Source organism: Pseudopipra pipra, chromosome 5 (assembly GCF_036250125.1).
Source record: "Pseudopipra pipra isolate bDixPip1 chromosome 5, bDixPip1.hap1, whole genome shotgun sequence".
NCBI classification, from domain to species: domain Eukaryota; kingdom Metazoa; phylum Chordata; class Aves; order Passeriformes; family Pipridae; genus Pseudopipra; species Pseudopipra pipra.
Window position 1 is genome coordinate 19,071,321 of NC_087553.1, and position 18,820 is coordinate 19,090,140.

An 18,820-nucleotide genomic window follows, 5' to 3' on the forward strand; every position below is an offset into this window, starting at 1 on the left:
TGCCAATCATAAACTAAAATCAGTTAATGCATTGAGTTAAATCTTGCTATATTGTGCAATGTGCTAGTAGTATTAAAAAAATCAATCCAGAAAATATATTGATTATATTATCTCCATAGCAACAAACAATAATAGGATAATGTTAGCTTAATAATTGTGCTTTGTGAAAACCTTTCAGAATAATTACTGCATTGTGGTCTTTTCACAATGTGGAATGCAATAACGCTTCTTCCTTGACTGCAGTCACCATCAGCACTGCGTCAAGAGATGTTGTTTTTGTGTGCATGCATATGTATTCATGGGTAATTTTGCTCCGGGTGAAACAATTCAGCAGACTATTTTGGGATCCATTTTTAAATGGTCAAGACCACAAATTGGCAATTGTTTTCCATGTGGGTTGTTTTCTCCCACCTCCTCTGACAACTGGCTACTGTAAAAAGAGGTCATTAACATTCCTTCTCCTGCCTCTTTCTTTACAAGGCACAAATATTTTGGCATGTAACAAAACTGGATGTCCAGCTACTGTGTTAAGGATTTGTGGGAGAGAGGAGCCCTGCTCTAAAGACAGTGCTTCATATCCGTTCTTTTAATCAAATTTAATCTATCGTCCTCTAGGAATGACTTGTTCCACAGGAGCTGAGGTATTTGACTGTATTTTGGGGGACCTGATTCTCTTGTCATCCTACATTGTCATATAAATAATAACCTGAGGCTGTTTTGAATATACAGAGATATTTTCTTACATATAACTAGGGAGGTGTATGTATAACATTTTTAACTTGAAATTTTGGCAGGAGAGTCAGAGGACTAGATATATACACTCTTCATCTGGGTCTTGCTCTTACATTACTTCCACATCAACCCTGTAATTTTTATCCTGAGTTAAAAAGAGGCATTGACCCAAATCTATGTCGAAGAAGCCAAGTTTTTAGAGTCGTGGTGTGGTTTAACCCCAGCCAGCAACCAGGCCCCACGCAGCTGCTCACTCACTCCCCCACCAGCAGGATAAGGGAGAGAATCAGAAGGATAAAAGCTTGAAAACTCAAATGGTGAGATAAAGGTGGTTTAAAAGAGAAAGCAAAAGCCTCACACACAAGCAAAGGAAAACAAGGAATTAATTCATTGCTTCCCATGGGCAGACAGGTGCTCAGACATCCCCAGGAAAGTGGGACCCCATTGCGCATAACAGGTACTTGGGAAGATAAACACCATTGCTCCAAATGTTCCCACCTTCCTCCTCCTTCCTTGCTCTTTATATACTGACCATGATGTCATATGGTATGAAATATCCCTTTGGTCAGTTTGTATCACCTGTCTTGGCTGTGTCTCCTCCCAACCTCCCATGCATCCCCAACTTCTTGCCAGCATGGCAGTGTGAAAAACAGAAGAGGCCTTGGCTCTGTGTAAGTGCTGCTCACCAATAACAAAAACATCTCTATATTATTACCCCTGTGTTCAGCACAAATCCAAAACACAGCCACTGTTAGTAGTAGCCACTGTGAAGAAAACTAACTCTACCCCAGTCAAAGCCAGCACAAGTGGTGAAAAGAACCCCAGTTTAATCCATGAAGTTTAAGCAGACCCTAAAATGTCCTGTGTCTATGAAAGCTCTTGGGACCTGGCATGTAGCTCTGGAGTCCATTCACCTTCTGGTCATGCCAGTATTTCCCGATGTCCCTGGTGACCAAGGGCTGGGTTTAGAGATCAGTCAACAGAGAGAGTACACTGCTGCCAAATCTTGCACTGACGGAAGATTCTCCATGGCTTTCACAGGGTGGCCCGTGCTGTTCCCAGTGGTATGGTGGAATGCCCCATTACTTCCAAGGGCATGGGTGGATGCCACATTATCTGATGGTCACTCCTCCTGCCCTTTTTCTGTGGGACAAACATTGATGTCAGATAGGTTAAACTTTTAGCACCTCTTCTAACTGTGCATCATTTTATTTTAATTCTTACTTCTGGAGAGAATTCGTCCTTTAAATGTCCCATAATTTGATTTCTTATTGTTTACCAGACAGGAGTCTCCTTTTCTTTGAAGACCTCCAGGAGAAAGCCCCTGCTTTGGAACCACTGCCTACAATATGTGACTCTCTTGGAGCTGGGAATGTGCAAACCCTCTACCCTCTGTAGAGTATAGGTATATTGCATACACAAGAAAAGCAGTAGAGTGCAAGAGTGCTGACAGTGTTCCGTCTGAGATGATGTCTTCATCAGGAGCTTGATTGTGCTATTTTCCTCTAAAGTCCCTCCAGGTGGTTGCTTTATGGGGACGATGTGATGGAAGAATTGTTTTATGTCCCTGGCAGTGGTTACTTTCTGCCAGTGGCCCAGTCCCCTTGAGATGTGGTTAATTCACAGGGAGAGGGAGGAGCGGTGGTTGCTCTTAACTTTGTGCCTTGTGCCAAAGCATCTAGTCCTGCATAACTGCTGTACTGAATGAGGATGCCAAGCCCCTCTCTCCTTTTCTGAGTGCAGATGAATTCAGTTATGAAAGGGCAGCTAAATGCATTGGTTCCTCTGGAAAATATCTGATATTTGCAGATGTGCAGATTCATTAAAAAAAAAAAAGACCCAGATGGTTTGACAAGGTGTTTTTTTTTCTGATGCTGCTGCAGAATCCAGCCCTGAGTGATGATCTAGAAACAGAAATGAATGGCTGATATGAGCCAATTCAATCCCCATCTCCAAACCTGAGCTCTTTGGTTTATGAAATCGTCACAGTTGAAACTGTGACTGTGCTTCTGCTTGGCACCCCCTGTGCTTGCCTTAGGTGCTGGCCAGTGGCCTTGCTGATTCCTAGAGCTGCTTCAAATTCTCATTTCACTGCAGCCTCCTGTTTAGTTTCCTTGTGCTATCTCAGCTCCTACTGCTCTCTGCAGTCTTCTCTCCAGCCCACGCAGGGGTTGGCACTGTGTTTCTCTCTGCCTTTTCTTAATCCCTTGATCCAGAGAGGCCTGATTTGGCTTCTAGTGTTTCTGTTTTCCATGCTCAGATGCTACCAGCTACAGTATGGGTGGCTTGGGTCTTAAACAGTGTTTGGCTTCAGGACAGAACATGAAGAGTAACTTACCTTATGAAAACAGGGAGATTTTGTTGGAATAATTATTTTAAGATAGCTGAAAAGTCAACGTCCTGGTGTAATGTGGCTATAGGGGCTGCAGCTTGTCTTATTCCTGAAGGAATAAAACTATTCTATTCTGCACAAGATCTTACAGCACATCTCTGTCCATAGTGGTCTAGGATAGGCCTGTCCTACCTAGTGGCCTGTCAGTCTGTGACCAGGATGAAACACACCGAGTGTTTGTTCCCATGGCTAGGGTCAAGATGCTTGTCACTCTGCATACTCGTGCCCCCTCATGCCCTGCCAAATGTATGGGCTCACCTCAAGGCTTGTGTGTGTCAAGCAGACGTGCCTGCCCTTAACCTTGTGGCTTTTACAGAGGTGCCATGTGATAGATGGTAGCAAAAAGGGAGCTGTCATGCCTATGCCTGGCCTGTCCATGCTGCAGATAGCAGCAAGCTCTGTTCTGCATCAGAGGCCAGTACAATCTATAGGGACATTTTTCTCTTTTCATGCTTGAGAGCTGCATCCATACAAGGTGGGAATTAGACAAGAGGAAGCCTGGGCTTGTCCAGCTATGTTAAAATACAGAAATAGTCCTAGTATCTTTCAGTAATGCATTATGTGGCATGATTAATGTCTGTCACATGTAATGCTTTTTCCAGGTCTCTTTGCTTGATGCAGCACTCTAGTGCTTGGGTTTGGGCACTGTTTTGTGTCTTAGTTTCATCACAATAAAAGATCAAAATTTGGGAGCTGAACACAGTTGGAATTTGTGATAATCTTTAGTTTTTCCAGACGTATGTTTCATAGTTTCAAACTCATTGGTCACAGAATTAGGTGGCATTGATTTTTTAATCAGTTCATAAACAATGGCAAAGACCCCTAGCACTACACAAGGGCAGTGTCTCTGAGGAGGCCAAGATATTATCACCCACTGACTGAGTAATTTTGATTCCCAAAGATGAGGTTTTCTTGAAACCCACCTGTCTAAATAGTAACTAATTAGGCACTAATGAGTTAAGCAGTACGAGATGGCCCAGAGTTTGCATCAGAAAAGAAAGCTTAACCACTGTCATACTAATTCTGTAGGTGAAAATACAAGATTTTCACGTGGACATGTAATGTTTCCAATATGTATTTCAAAGTCTGTTTACGCTCTGTGGCACCCAAGACAGATTGTTGCACAATGGGTTCAGTTAATATATTTTATCCTTTAAAATTACATTTTCATAGTCTGAAGGAATCTGCTGTTGATGGGTCTGAAAATGAAGGGGATGCTCTTCTGAAGTGGGAAAATTCTTCGAAGGGAAGAGTCCCTGTCTTCTTTTCTTGGGAAAGAAATCAACTTTCATTTCTCCAAATACCAATTTGTTGCCCCCTAAAACAGTGTTCCCCAAATATTTGTTTTCCTTTGATTTATCTAGCATGTCTGTCTGTCCTACAAGAAGTTGTTTCCATTTCTTTAAATTATGCAATTACTGTTTTGCTTCTCTTACGGGAGGCCAGCAGAGAAAACTCATAAATTCATTCACCATTAGTAAAATGTGCTGAATGCTTATGCTAATCCATCTGAGACACACTGGGCTCACAGTGAAAATCCACATTGCAAAGGTCTTCTATTGCACAGTGAATTTCCTCCTATAGAAAGTGCTGTGATCCTCTGCTTTGTTGTTGTAATTGACGATGTAGAAATATTAAGAAAGGCAGCAAAGGTGGTTAGGATCTAGCAGAATTACATATAAGTAGAGATTGTGTAGGAGAGAATTACACTCAGTTTGGAAAGAAGACAATTCAGAAAATATTTAGTGGAAATTACATACTCTAGTAAAAAAATAAATCCATCATTCCTTTATATTTTTTTTCTAGTTTCTTATTTTAAATATATGTTTATAGTAGGATCAGAAACTGCAGTGAGTCTGTAAGACCTCATATGGAGCCTTTCATGAACACACATTGAACAAATTGTATTTCTATTTGTACATCTTCATAATGACATGTTTTCTGTTTTTGATAAAGGTTCCTAGAAGCCTGAATAGATGTCTTCTGTGACATTTACTATGAAGTAAAATAAAGGCCTAGCAGGAGTGTTATCTAGACAATAGTTCTAATAAAAATAGTAAGTTTGCAATTATATCTCTATAGCAGATATAAACAAGGTCTAAGCTAACAGCAGGTAACTTTCAAATAGATAAAAAGAAATATTATTCTAGCCAGTGTAATCAGACTGAAGAATTCATCGTTGCAAGAATCAGGGAGTCGAATACAGCAGCTGGAATAATTTGAGGGTCTGGATAATTTTATGACTAATTACATTTGTAGCTATGCATACTATGATAAGAGTAATTGAATCTCAAGCTAATAACTGGGTGAGGAAGAAACCTCCCTCTATTTAAAGCATTTTAGAGTCAACCATGTATGTAGGGTTCTTTTACTCTTGCCTTCCTTCAAAGCCTCAGGCATGTGATATGTCCAAAAGCTCAAAAATAGATCAACTTTGTTGATATTCCTTTCCTTTCTCATATATTGTCTTGCGTTTCCATGGCAGAGAAAGAACAGTTTTGTAAGCTACCAAGGAGGAGGACTGTGAAACTTCAGCTTGTTTCTGGCTCTACCATTGACTTCTTGTTGGCATTTGGCAAATTGCTGAATCTTGTGTGCTTCCAACTCCCCACCTGTGACAGGTGGGCGTTTACCATCTCAGAGATGTTGTGGAAATGAAGTTTGCGAAGTGAAATAAGATTGAAAACAGGAGAAAGACAAAAAGAAAGTGAGAATCTCATTGTGCCAAAATAATGTATGAGACCATATTTATATAAGAATGAGTTGTAAAATTAAGTTGAATCAATTAGAAGTGTGAATGCAGCGTGCACATAGGAAGTGCAGTAAATAATTTCCACGAGAAGAGTCCCTCTTATTCCAGAAGTGATTGCATATCACCTTGCGGGGCTAGGGGAGATGGGCTGTGGGTTATTCATACTATAGTTCATTTTTTCTAAGTATCCACATCTTGTCTTCTGTGCCACAAAACCCTTCTTGAGGATCTTGTCCCCAGTATTCTGACTAGAAGGGTGTTCTAAAATCTTACTACTGTGATAATCAATAATGTCCATCTAATTTCTAGCAACATTTATCCACAGCCAGTTTATACTTCTTTGATCTTTTAGTAATGTAGGCCTTTATATTAAATAGATATTTTTCTCTCCCTGGTGATTACTCCCGGTACAGTTATAGACAGCAAGCATGTCTCCTCCCTTTGGTCTGCTAAAATGAACCTTTGGTTAGCTAAAATGAACTCTCCTAATTATGACTTGTAAGACAGGCCTTCTGTTCCCTGAGGATCCTTGTAACCCTTTTCTCCACTTGTTCCATTTTTAATTCATTCCTTTTGAACGTGGCTCATCAGATTTACATGCAGCATTCCAGAGAAAGTGTATCCCAGATATTCTGCATCTTAGTTTCCATCATACTTGTTCATCTTTATCCTGTGGTTAGTGTCCATCCAAGTTTTTCCCTTCTCTGTTATTTTCAAACAATCATCTACTGCTGCAGAAATTCTTGGTGTTAACATAGTCTCTCTAAGGGCATGAAGCTTTGCTTTCAACTAAAAACTCTCCTCTATTGCAGTTGTTCAGGTTCTTTATGTTGTCCAGTTCTTCTGATTTGACAATCTCAGTCTCTCTGCCTGCTGAGGAGAGGATCTGTCTTTACAACCCAGGACCGTGTACTTCACTGAAGCCTGACTACCTTTCGTGCCAAACTCAGTTCTCCAAAAATTGAACAAGGTTTGTCCCAGGACTGACCCTTGAGAAAACTATGGGTTTCCTCCTTTCCTGCCTGTACCTTTTCTTTCTACTCAGTCCATACCCATTTCCCTACACCTTCAGTGTTTACTGCCTTTCATTTTTAATTCTGATTTTCATCCTTTCGAGTATGATTGTTTGCCAGCCACCAGACCAAATGCATTACTGAAATCTATGTACATCTTCTGTTGTTCCCTCACCTAGAAAATATATTACCAAGGAGAGATAGCAAGCAGTGTATCCCATTTCCCATTCCTGTGATCCTCTTTAAGTTATCTGCTGCGAAGCAGGGTGCCACGTTGGTACCAGTGGGCCAGGTGTGGTGCCTGAGGGACTGTTGACTGGCTGGAGCTGTTCCATCCAACCATGCCACTTAGGCAGTGCAGGTGCTTATGACTTGGATGTTAAAAACATACGGTGGAGTTTGTGAGGAAAATTTGAGGACTGTGTGTGTTCCACGCACTGAGAAATCTTGCACGCTATTGAGGTCAGGCTTGCAATTGTGTATTTACTTGCTTGGCTTCCCCTCCCTCCAACTCTTCAGTTACCAGCCTATTAGAATCAGCCATTAACCTGGTTAATGGGGAGAAACAGCAAATACCAGAAAGGATGCTGTGCTTTACTTAATTCCCTCTTGGAAATCTGACTGTTATAAAATGTAAATGTATCAAGAAAAGGCTGCAAAGGGTCCAAAATATGTCTTACTTTTGTAATGCAGTCACACTCAGGCAGAGGAGATTGAGATGAGGACTTCACTGGCGAGTGGTCTTTGGGGGCCAAAGCTGCCAAGGTGGCTTTAAGCTGGCTGCATGCAGGCTTTGGGGTGCTGAATCAGCATGACTGAGTTGTATTGTGCCATCTGATCCTTTTGGGTGATACTATTGATTGAGGTGATATCTGGATGCTTTCTTATCCTTTGTGTGATATGACTTGAACCCAAGAGCCTTTGGCCTCTCTGACTGGGGCAGGTGACAGATGGCAGAAGGAGAAGAGAGCAATGAAAAGCGTAGGGTCAGGGCAGAGAGAAAGGAAGAGCTTGTGCAAAAGGGGAAATAACCATCTTCCAGGGAAGGACTCGAGCCGTTTCTCTGAACAGTGAGACAACATCTCTTTGTTACGGACAGCAGGAACTGATACAGCACACAGAAATAAACCTGCCCACTTAGTTTCTATTAAAGACCTGAAAAGGTAGAAGGAAAGAAATTTACAATTTGTTTGGTATGTAGTTCAGGTAATTTTTTTTAATTGTGTAATGAGAACACATTGTCCACATTTTCATATGCAGATTCAATTAGTGTTTAGTTAATTAGCCTTTACAGATGAGGATTAACTTAATTACATAACACTAACCTCTCTTAATAACTATTAAGGGTACGAAGGCTGCTTTTAATAAATTTAGAAGGGCTATATGTGTTTTTTAAAATCTGAAATGACATACACATAAATTAAACCAAATTACACACAGAGGGCAACCATTAATGGTAATGATCAAAGGAAACAAACTATGTACATAGCTCAGAATCAGGCTGGTTAGAAGTTCATGCTGTTTTCTTCCTCTTGTCTGCTGGCATCCTAGTGTTTTCAGTAGGATTATTACTGGAGATGATGTACAGTCTGGGGTCATTCCTTCAGAGTGAGCTGCAGACTGATACAAAGTTGCTTTAATTAAATGTTAGCTTGTGTTAAAAAAAATCCCTTTGGGTACTAGGTTATTAGCAATTGGGTTTTTTTCAGGTGGTCTAAAGAAAAAAAGATATATAAAGCCCATTGAATACTAAAAAGCTGATCCATAAATGTCATTCATTGCCATTTTATACCATAAATACTTGTATAGATTTTTAAATCTTTTGATATGAGATGTGCAATCAAACAATGCTACTGTGGTTATTAATATCACGAAACAGAACATCACATCTGACTATAGGGTGGTGAGGGCGGAGCATATATAGGACTAGTTGTGGAATGTGGCATCTTTGGCTTCTGAGCCACAAGTTTGAATCCCAGGTGTCCTGACAAGTGACTGACATCAGGTAATATGTGATACTTTTCAGAAAGGGGCAACAAAAGAAGCCTTTTCCCTTAGCTGTTCTTTCATGGGTAATGTTTCCCACTTGCAGTGAATTTTGATGGGCTCATCACATCCACCTCCACAGAGCTCAGTAGCTGTTGTGGCATTCAGTATGCTACAAAATTCAAGGGCTACCATCATTGCATTCTCCAGGACCCTTTTTTGGAGTCCAAATTTTGAGTTACTGTCAGGAACCTGCATCTGCTGGATCCCAGTTTTGTGGCCCTCTTCAAACCATTTTGTCTAGTGACCCTTAAGGACTATAGCTAAATTCATAAACCACATGATTTGTTTTCCAGCTGCAACACGCTGAAATGTTCAAAGCATCCTCCACTCAATCTGAATCAATTCCCAGTTGCAACCAGGAGATCTGCAGGTATTGAGCAACTAATAGGAATAGTTTGACCATGCCTCATGTTAAACACCCCAAAAATCAAAACACATTGCTACTCTGAAATACTGCCTCTTTCTGAAAACTTTGGCTTAGTGCCTAAACCCATTTTCAGCAAGGAGAGAAGATGACATTGCTGCAGATTTTTTCCTTGCTGTGAGGAACTAGCAAGGTGAATATGCAATGAGGAGGAATTTGCTGAAGTATCTGTCTTGGAGTGGCAGAGTCTATTTAAGAAAAGGAAAGGGGATACTTGAGCAATTGAAGCCCTTTCATGTATGCTGCTCAAGCTGAAGCTTCAGCATATGATGTCTCAAGACAGATGGTTGGCAATGCCCAGACTTTGCTCTGGCTGATGCAGACCCAAATCTTGTTGTCTTCCATAGGGATTATACCTGTATCTGAGGGCAGGACTTGGCCTTGTGAGTGGTTCTACCCACAGATGCAGCTGATGATACATGCTCAGAGGAAGGGAAGAATGCAAATTCCCTGCAGGGAGGCAACTGCCAGCCACGTAAACAAAGAAGCCTTCTGGGTGTGCAGCAGTCCCCCCACTTGAGCTGCTGTTTCCATGGTATACCAGATGCTGTAAAATATGCTTTCTGGAGGGAAAGAAGCTTTTCATACTCCTGCATTATTTCGTTTGATAATGAACTGTCATCAGGTTGGTACCTCACTGTATGGGCCACCTGCAACACGTCCCCCCTGGCCTGCCCCTTTTCTGAATTGTTGTTGATAACAATTCATATTCTGCAGCTTCCAAACAAAGAAAAAGCTAAGTGACTTTTTGGACTTGGAGCGCATTAGCGACTATGCTTTTAATTGTTATGAGTGACTGTGTAATGCGCTACAGTTCCTCCTGATGCACATGATATCATCTCATGACACTGTGTGTTGTTTTGCTTTTCAGTTTCCTTCTGTCTTCTTAAAAAATCAGAATACGTGTTTCCGTTTTTCCTTGATTTTTGCCTGCCTAAAAGCCATATTGCTTTGTTATAACTCCTGTCTTAGGACTGTTAAAGCCACTGGGTACAAGTTAGAAGGTACCATTTCTGAGTTTGCTTCCTCTCATATTTATCCACTGGTTGATCTTCAGCCAAAGAGAGGTGATCTCTACCTCCATTTTCTTGTAAAACAGCTGCTGGTGATGAGCAGGTGCTTAGTTATACAATATATACCAAGTGCAATTGCAATTATAAACCTGCACAAGCTTGCAATAATGAACCTTTAAGCAGACCAACCTCAGCCAGTGTAAATAAGTTACCAAAAGCACTTACAAGGCTTGCTGTGCTTCAAACATGACTCATAGGAGGAGGAGGAGGATGTTTTCAGGGTACCTGTCTGCTGGAAGCTGTGTTCAGGGATGATGCTGCAAAACTGACAGAACTGTGTGGATGTGGTAGATCCCCTCACTGTGTTCTGAGTCCATTGCAGGTTCACTGGCCTTCCTCGTGGCTATCAAAAGCAAACACAGGCACCTTCGTATGACTCCAGCTTCCTCCAGCTGAAATGTGTGCCCTGTCTTGTAAGGGATGCGCGCTCATGTACTCTCTGCCTCTCCCATGCTCTGGGCACTGCAGCCTCACAGGGCTCTGCGTGTGCTTGTCTTTCCCAGGCAGCCCAAGGCTTACCAGGCCTGTGAAGAGGGCTAGGATAGCAGGGGGTCCCTGGGGGTGAACAGTGGAGACAGGTAGTGGTGAGTATGTGTGTGCAGTGGTGCAGGACATAAGAAAGTATCCTGAAGTGTAGAGAATGAGGGCGTTTCTTATTCCTGAGGATGCTTTCTCACAGTCTCTACCTAGGTACTTTTCAACTTCTTCTCTCCCCCCACCTTGCAGGCTTGTACTTCTCACTTTAGGGAAGAAATATTAAGTGTGGTTAATTTTAAGCCAGTGCAATCATTTAGGAGTCCTGGAGGTGAAAAACCAGTTACTGGTTAACAGACCTGATTTGAAATGTGTTCTGCCTGACCCCTCTACTGTAGTGAGCCAGGAGCAGTTATTCCAAGAAGCTGACTTTCTGGAAGGCTTTTTCACTGAATCATTTAAAGCCTAGGCTTTTTGAAAATGTTAATATCCTGCTGGCTCACTGGAATGCAGCTGGTGGGTACAGCAAGTGCAATACCTATGTGCGTGCTTGCAATCCAAAGCACAGTTTGGCAGGCAAGGTTCAGGCTGTGGTGTGGGGTGTCCTCACTGAAGGCTCAGGCTGGGAGGAAAGTGGGCTGGAGAACAGACCTGATTTGGCATCGTCTCACAGGCCTGGAAGTCCCTCTGCCCTGAGCAACCAATACAGTTGTGATACAGCGGTGCTTTGCACTCCTTGTTTGACTGTGCCCGGTGACCTCGAGCGGTGCCCTGTGTCACGCTGGTGCCTCAGCGTGGCTGCAAATGTCAGCTGTGTTTGTGCAGGTCGGAGCTGCTCTCCCAGGCAGAGTGGTCAGAGCGCGCCCATGAGCTGGGCCTGCTGTACTCAGCCTTAAACGATCGCCTGGAGAATAGCGCTGGGGGGAATCTGGCCCCAGAATTTCCCGTTGCATCAGCAGGGGAAGGCAGTAGACAACCTTTGTAATGCTGAAATCATGGCAAATGCAGGCTGAAGTCCTGCAACGGCTGAAATATCGCTATAGCAAAATGCAGGTCGGTGTGAATGTGTATGTAGCTTTTCCCCTCCCATGGTGTCTGCAGATAAAAGCCTTTTCGAGTTAGCTGTATGTATTTGTGGTATTACAAAGGCTTTGTCCACCTTCATTTCTGTGTGCTAATGGATGAGGCTTTTCTGCTTAGCTTAGTAGTAAAGAATTTTTCATGTGAGAATATGTTTTCTTTTCAGGCAATGCATATTCTCTTCAGGCAGTCATCTAATTCACCTCTTTCATAATTTTATCTTTAGTGTATTTTCTTACACATCATCCAGTGCTTTTTGTAGCTAAAGAAAAACCTAAAGTTCTTGCCTCTAAACCGGGGACGTATTGTCCTGCAGAATAAAAGTATTGCAAGTCCAGGGTTAAAAAAAATAAAAAGCACAACCATACTATAAGAATGAAACAGAATTGAGGGGCTCTGCGAGAGGAGGACTGTAGGTGATGGCAAGTGCTTTACTGATTTGAGCAATAAGTTAGCACCCAAGGTCAGATAACTACTTCTGATTACCAGATTTTCTTGTGCTTAGTGTGGTAAAATGCTCTTGAAGCGTACACACGTTTCATGGTCTTGTTTATTTATGTCAGCAGTAGATGTACTTACAGCACTTCATATTGTGTGAGCTAATACCTGCCGTATGTCGCAAAAAATAAGAAAGATTCAACATGAGGCATAAGTATTCTACTTTATTAGTAAATTTTCTCTTAGAAATGAAGATAGATCATGATAGACTTCCTTGAATTGAAAGAAATGCAGATTAATGCAGTTAAATGTGTTGTCTTTTCCATAGACGGGTTACAAACACAATGGAGCATGATTCTCAAATATTGTAGTTTCATTAAAACAGATTTTTTTTTATGTTCACTTTTGGGGATGTATTTTGCACACCTTTAGATTAATCAATTTGAATCCATTTAGGACACTAACAATTTAGTATAGTGGCAGGTTTATTTAGATAAATGTCTACCAATTTGCATCAATTATGACAATGAAATGCAGTAAATATTCCAAAAATGTTTTAAAATTTATCTGCTTACTGTTCTGCAGAGTGTCTCAGGTGACTGCCTTGTACTAAACTCCGACTTTGCAGGTTTGCGTGGTTTTTTTTAAGTAATGTGACTAAAACCAAACCAAGATGACCTCACCACATTCCCTGTGTTTCTCTTCTGTGCATTAAGTCACATATTAATTTCTCTGTTAATTTCTCTGTCAGTTTTTCCATCCATTCACGTATCTGAAAAAAATTGAGTCAGGACCCCAATGAAAAAAACTAGTATAAAAAAAGAATAAATCATGAAACGCTAACAGATTTTGGAGTGTAAAACCTTGATGAAAACACGTTTCATGGCTTTCCAGGTATTTTTTTGGGTTGGGATTTTTTTTCGTTTTCAGTCGTAATTTCTGGACTCTATGCATGGCACATATGGACAATGAGAGAAAGGTGAGGCTATGAGTTAATGCCATTGTTCCCCTGGATGAGGTTCAGAGCTCTTTGTGAGTGTTAGCAACACTGAGTAATAGTCTCTGTTAAGTACTGTTCTAAACTGCTTTGTTATTTTTATTTTTCTCCAGGGTTTTTGGGAAAACCACACAAAACTCATTACGGAATATGGACCTGTTTGTGGGTAAGCTTAGCAGTGCCATCAGCTTTCTTCTTTCCTGGCTGGCTCTTGCTGTTTGAGTTTGTTGGGTGGGAGAGGAGAAAATACCAAGATAAGATGTTCATTAAAATTCCGAGTGCAGTGTTTCAGCCTGGGGGACAGAGGTGGAGGTGGTTTGATTACATGCAGCAAGTACTCTTGTCTTATTTTAGTTCATCATTTGGTGTTGGACTTCATTCTTCTCTTTCTTATTTTAATTATGCACATAAAGTTTAGTCCTTTTCAGAACTGTACAAAGCTACCAGCCTTCAATATTCTCTTTTCATCTGCATATTCTTTATACTTACAGTGAACAGTGGAAATAATAATTTGTCATCTTAAAAAAACCCTCATTTAGTTTATGAAATAGTAGGAATTTGGTTCAGCTGTTCCTATCTATATTTATGCAAAATTCCTCAACTTAAAATACAATGAAGCATAGATTAGAAATGAGGCATTCCTCTCTCTATAGCTCTATATAGCTCAGCTCTGCTATCTTAGCAGTTTATTAGGAGTAAAGAGGGTTTAAGCAGTATATCCCTTCATAGAAACCCTTCCACGTTTCTGTGAATGTCATTTCTGTTCCAAGAACTACTTTCCAGTTGTCATCATTTTAAGTGGAAATGCAGTTATTTCATGGTAGCTTCTATTACTGTGGTTATTTGGTATTTGTAGCATAACTATTACTTCAATATATACCTATCAAGCAATATCCACAAAGTGCAGAAAATGTCATTTTCCCCCCCCCCGTGGTCTGCAAGGGCTTTAAGACACTTGTAAGAGAGCATGTATGAATGTTTGTGTGTATACATATTTGATCATAAAAGATACCAATATGCTTTGTATGCTCTTCCAGCAAAAAAGCTCTAGCAGAAAGAAGTCAGACTCAGGCATACGAAGCATTTGATGCTCCAGTCACAGCCGCCTTGTGGCATTTATGCTCAGCCCTAAGGACAAAGTGCTGCAAGAAGTGATGGAAATAATGAGTTGCAAGGGTTAGGTGCTTGTCTAAGAGGAAATAATACAGTGTCTTGGCTGGCCAGGAATGGGAAAAGATATTCATTAATGCTGTGGCAATTTGTATGTTGTGTAACAAATGGAAAATGACTGAGGCATATTATCTCCCTGACCTTTGGTGTGATGCCCTTAAATGACAATAATGTAAGAACACTGACATTCATTCTTCAGTATATTTCCCTCCTTATTAATATCATGCCTGTTTTTTTCCTAAGCCGAATTTGAGACAAGTTGCTATTTAGTCATCTGTCTGCTCACTCAGCCAGGCAGAGGCTGTGTTATTGGAGAAAGAGATGTATAATTACAGTGTGCGAGCAGATAGAAAGTTTCATTTCTCCAATCTACTCACAGCTGTTAGGGAATGAAACCTCTGTGAGACTTGCATGGACTGCAAAGCTGGATGATGGTGGTAGTGGTCAGCCAGGGCAGCTCTGCCTCTTTGGATTCTGTAGGCAAGGAAGCGTGAGCAGATTGAGCACAGGTATCCTTCATTTATTGCATGCATGGAAAACTCAATTTGTGAGGGACCTAGGAGGCTGGCAGAGAAAAAAAATGCTGCTGCTTGATATCTCCCAGGAAAACAAAGCTGGATGCAAACAATGCTGTGTTTGAGGTAAGGTCTATGTGTAGTTGAAGGAGGATGTTTTAAAACCTGACTCGTGAGCTGCTGTTCAATAGGTGTGGTATGTGTCAGGGGATATTTATCATAGTCCTGTCAGCTAAAAAAATTCCTTCTCTTTCCCCATAAGTCTTCTGTATGATTCTTTCTGTGGTCCTTTAAAATAGGCAAATAAATGGTAGGTGTGTTTATGTTTTATAGTCCCAGCAAAGTATTGGATCTGGCAGATGGAAGAAGATGTGGCATTTTTCTTTTCCCAGATTGAAAACTGCTTTCCAATAAGCATAAAGAGCAATGATCTTTATTTCTACAGTGGTGAAGTGAGTTGAATACAAATCTTTGGAACTGAAGCCTTTTTTTTCTTTCTAAGGTCACTTGAATAGTCTGAATGATACCATCACAACTGTTTTCTTTTGTGTGTGAATTGGTTTCCTTGACAACAGGATGTCAAATCAACTTTTCAGCTTTAATCAAGTCAAAACAATATATCCCTTCCATTCCAAAAGGCCTGAAGTCGTAGAGAATTATTACAAGTAAGGCTTTTGTAGGTCACAAAAGCTTTTTATTCCCTTCACTCCCGTGTGTGAATCCAAAGGAGAGGTGATGGTGTTGGTATTTTATAGAGAGAGACAATGCAAATAGTCATCAGTTGTGAATGTGTGCTGTGAAAACTGTCTGTTTTCATACAGAGGTGGCCCAAGATGGAGGCCAAGGCAGAAACAAACAGCTCGGAGATGGAGCATTTCTATTCAACAGGGAATCCAACCACTGATATGACTTTTGAAGAGATCCTTCAACAGAGTAGTAGTCTTTGGTTCAGCTATAGTTCAGAGTACCTTCTATAAAAACACTTCCTCTCAAATATATGTGCTATTTCTCCATAACAAAGTAAAATTGAAAAATATCCTATTTGGAAAAGAATGTACTGATACCTATTAAGATTTGCCTTGAATATTCTCCTTTTCGTGTAAGAGTTTTGCAGGAGAGTAGTCCTATTTTCTGTGGAAATTAGTGACTTACATCACTTACTTCTAGATAAATATTGATGTTTTGATACTTTATTTTCACCTGCATCATATCCAGTTGTTCCATTTCAATTGTAGGTTATGGCTACTGATCGAAAAAAAGTGGTAAGAGCAGACAGAGAAACAAAGCTTCTGAGTTGAAAAGGAGAAATAAAGAGGTTATTTTATGGAATCAGAAAAGCAACTGCTACAATGTGAGCAGAGGTATAGAGACAGTGAGTTAATTTTACTTTATATGGACATTTCATATGTGTTTGGCCACTCTACTGCAATTGCATCATGGTGACTGTGCAGCACTGTAAGCATGTATGGTTGATTTGGAGTTAAAGAAATCTGCTAAAATAAGTAATATATTCTTGGCCCAACAACATACTACCAGTGAAGGCAGAAAATACGATACAGCACCAAGTGGGCAGGGGATTGCTTTGGGATGAATGAACTTATTCTGCCTTCAATTATAGCAATGCATTTGGATGTGGGGAAGAATGTAAGAGTTCATAACACAGACCTCACTGTGTATAATCAGAGTGAGAACAGATTAAAATTCAGTGTAATTTGTAGGGTGACACTCTTTCTTCATGTTGTATTGCATCGGAAACAGCTTGCAGCAGGTCAAACCCTATTCTTACTCTTCCTTCACTTTAACACTCAACTTCAACCTGCTGTGAGAAGTCTGAAGATGTATATAGTAGAAGCTCTAAAACGGGCAAAAACAAGTAAGGCAGAGATGAAGAGATGGGTCTAGAAGTAGCAAGAGAATGGAGTTTGGATTAAACCACCTCTAGAATGCAGAAGACAATTGGGAGGTTGGAGTTCAGTGTTGTCAGGCTGTGAACTGGGAAAGGGAGGCAACAAGATCGAAATCTGCATTTTCTTAGTGTGGGGAGGAATTAATGAGAACATTTCTGACAAGATTCAGTTGTAAACCATTCTCAATCCCAATAAAACCACCATCAGCAAACTGCATCTACCCATGCTGAGCCTCTGCTGGGCTCCATCATAAGCATACCAGAGTCAGCACAGCACCACAGGAAGCAGGTCAAGGTGCATACATTCCTCAAGCATCTTGTGAAAACATGGATGTGAATGGAACTCCATTTCTGTATAAAGACTTATCTTCTTTTGCAATGAGTTACTTCAGCACATTTTTATGTATTACACAGAAAGCAGCTTAAAATAGGATAGGCAATTTTTCTTAAGGTGTCTGTAGGATTACTCAATGTCTGATCTGTGGGCAATGGTTTGTTGGTTTTTGATTTTTTTTTTTTTGGTTGGGTTTTTTTTTCATTTTCCTTAAAGACTTCCTGATATTCCTTAAATGATTTCCTAATAAGTTATTATTGAAACCAAGATGAAGCCTGGTTACTTAAATGATTGGGTGGTTTAAAGGGTTAGGATAGATCATGGAGCCAGTCCCTAACTTGAAATGTGTCTGGGGTGAGTTGTGACTGTAAAGTATACAGGCAGCTGACAGCTTTTCAGAAGTCTATGCGGCCAGACTTTGTTCTGGCTTAACTTCTCCTCCCCCTAAAAAATGCCACCACAGATGGTACTAGTTATCATTTCTGCAGATGAGTCCATAACCAAACAGTTGTGAACAAGAAACAGTCTTTTCTTGCTGCTGCTTCTGGCCTCTGCATCAGAGCTGAGGCACACTGGTTAGTCACTTTGAGTGTTTGGAGCTTTCCCGTTTTGGGGATGGAAGAGGGATGTGCTTCTGCAATTTAGGCTTATGGAACTTTTTTCAAAGCCTTTTCTTTCCTTCTGCCCTCATCAAACACCTTGGGACAAACCTAAGGTGAATAAAGCAGGATCTCCTCCTGAAGGGAGTGGCCCATATCTTCATCATGTGTCTAATTTAACTGAAGAAACAGTGCCTTAATTGCTATTTTAATTTCACAAAGGTTTTTTTAACCTCTCTATTTCTAGCCTTATTCTTCTTTCTGTGGAAAAAGTAATCCCAGGACAAGTATTCTCATCTTTGTTCCTCAAGGGTCATGTAAAAAAATAACTTATTTTTATGAAACAATCTTATCCTGTTTTATTTCTTCTTTATTATTGGGGGGGTCTAATGGACTTATTACCTCTCTTGTGGTCCTTCCTTTAGTTTGATATTTTAAAGAATTTGTTTTTCATATTTCATGTAGAGAAAATCATAACTGGGCAAGGATAGAGAAAAACAAGCTTCCTGTTGCTGATCTATAGGTCTTAATAATCTCTGTTTCATGTGTAACCTGATAGGGAATTTTGGTAATCTCGCTTGCCTGGATTTTTGTTTCCTTAAAGAGTGATAGATTTTCTTTGCCAGTGTCAAGTCTTTCATATTCCATCAAGATTTGTTTTATCAAGATTTATTTTCTTCTCACTGTTTTCTCCTTTATGTGTTGTGATAAGGTCCTTTGACTCTACAAGATTGTTGATCAGCCCCAGAATTGCTGTTGTGAGTTAGTTATCTCTTTCTTCCTTTAAATACCTGCAAATTGTAGATACAGTACTGCAGAATTGTTAAACGTGTGCCAAACTTCCAGCACATGAGTAATTCCATTGAAGTCAA

The 18,820-nt window shown here is 40.5% G+C and overlaps 1 protein-coding gene across 6 annotated transcripts in view; it reads left to right on the forward strand.

Annotated features, from left to right (window-relative positions):
- Window positions 1–18,820, forward strand: part of TBXAS1 (thromboxane A synthase 1) — a 264,202-nt gene that overhangs the window by 100,554 nt on the left and 144,828 nt on the right. For 4 of the 6 annotated variants that reach the window (XM_064654786.1, XM_064654787.1, XM_064654788.1 and 1 more), the window contains one exon: window positions 13,538–13,590. The exons of 1 other annotated variant lie outside the window; for it this stretch is intronic. In XM_064654786.1, coding sequence (XP_064510856.1) covers window positions 13,538–13,590 — 53 coding nt within the window. Of the gene's footprint in view, window positions 1–13,537; window positions 13,591–15,003; window positions 15,104–18,820 lie in introns of those variants that run through there. One more of the 6 variants, XM_064654792.1, reaches the window with a different exon arrangement.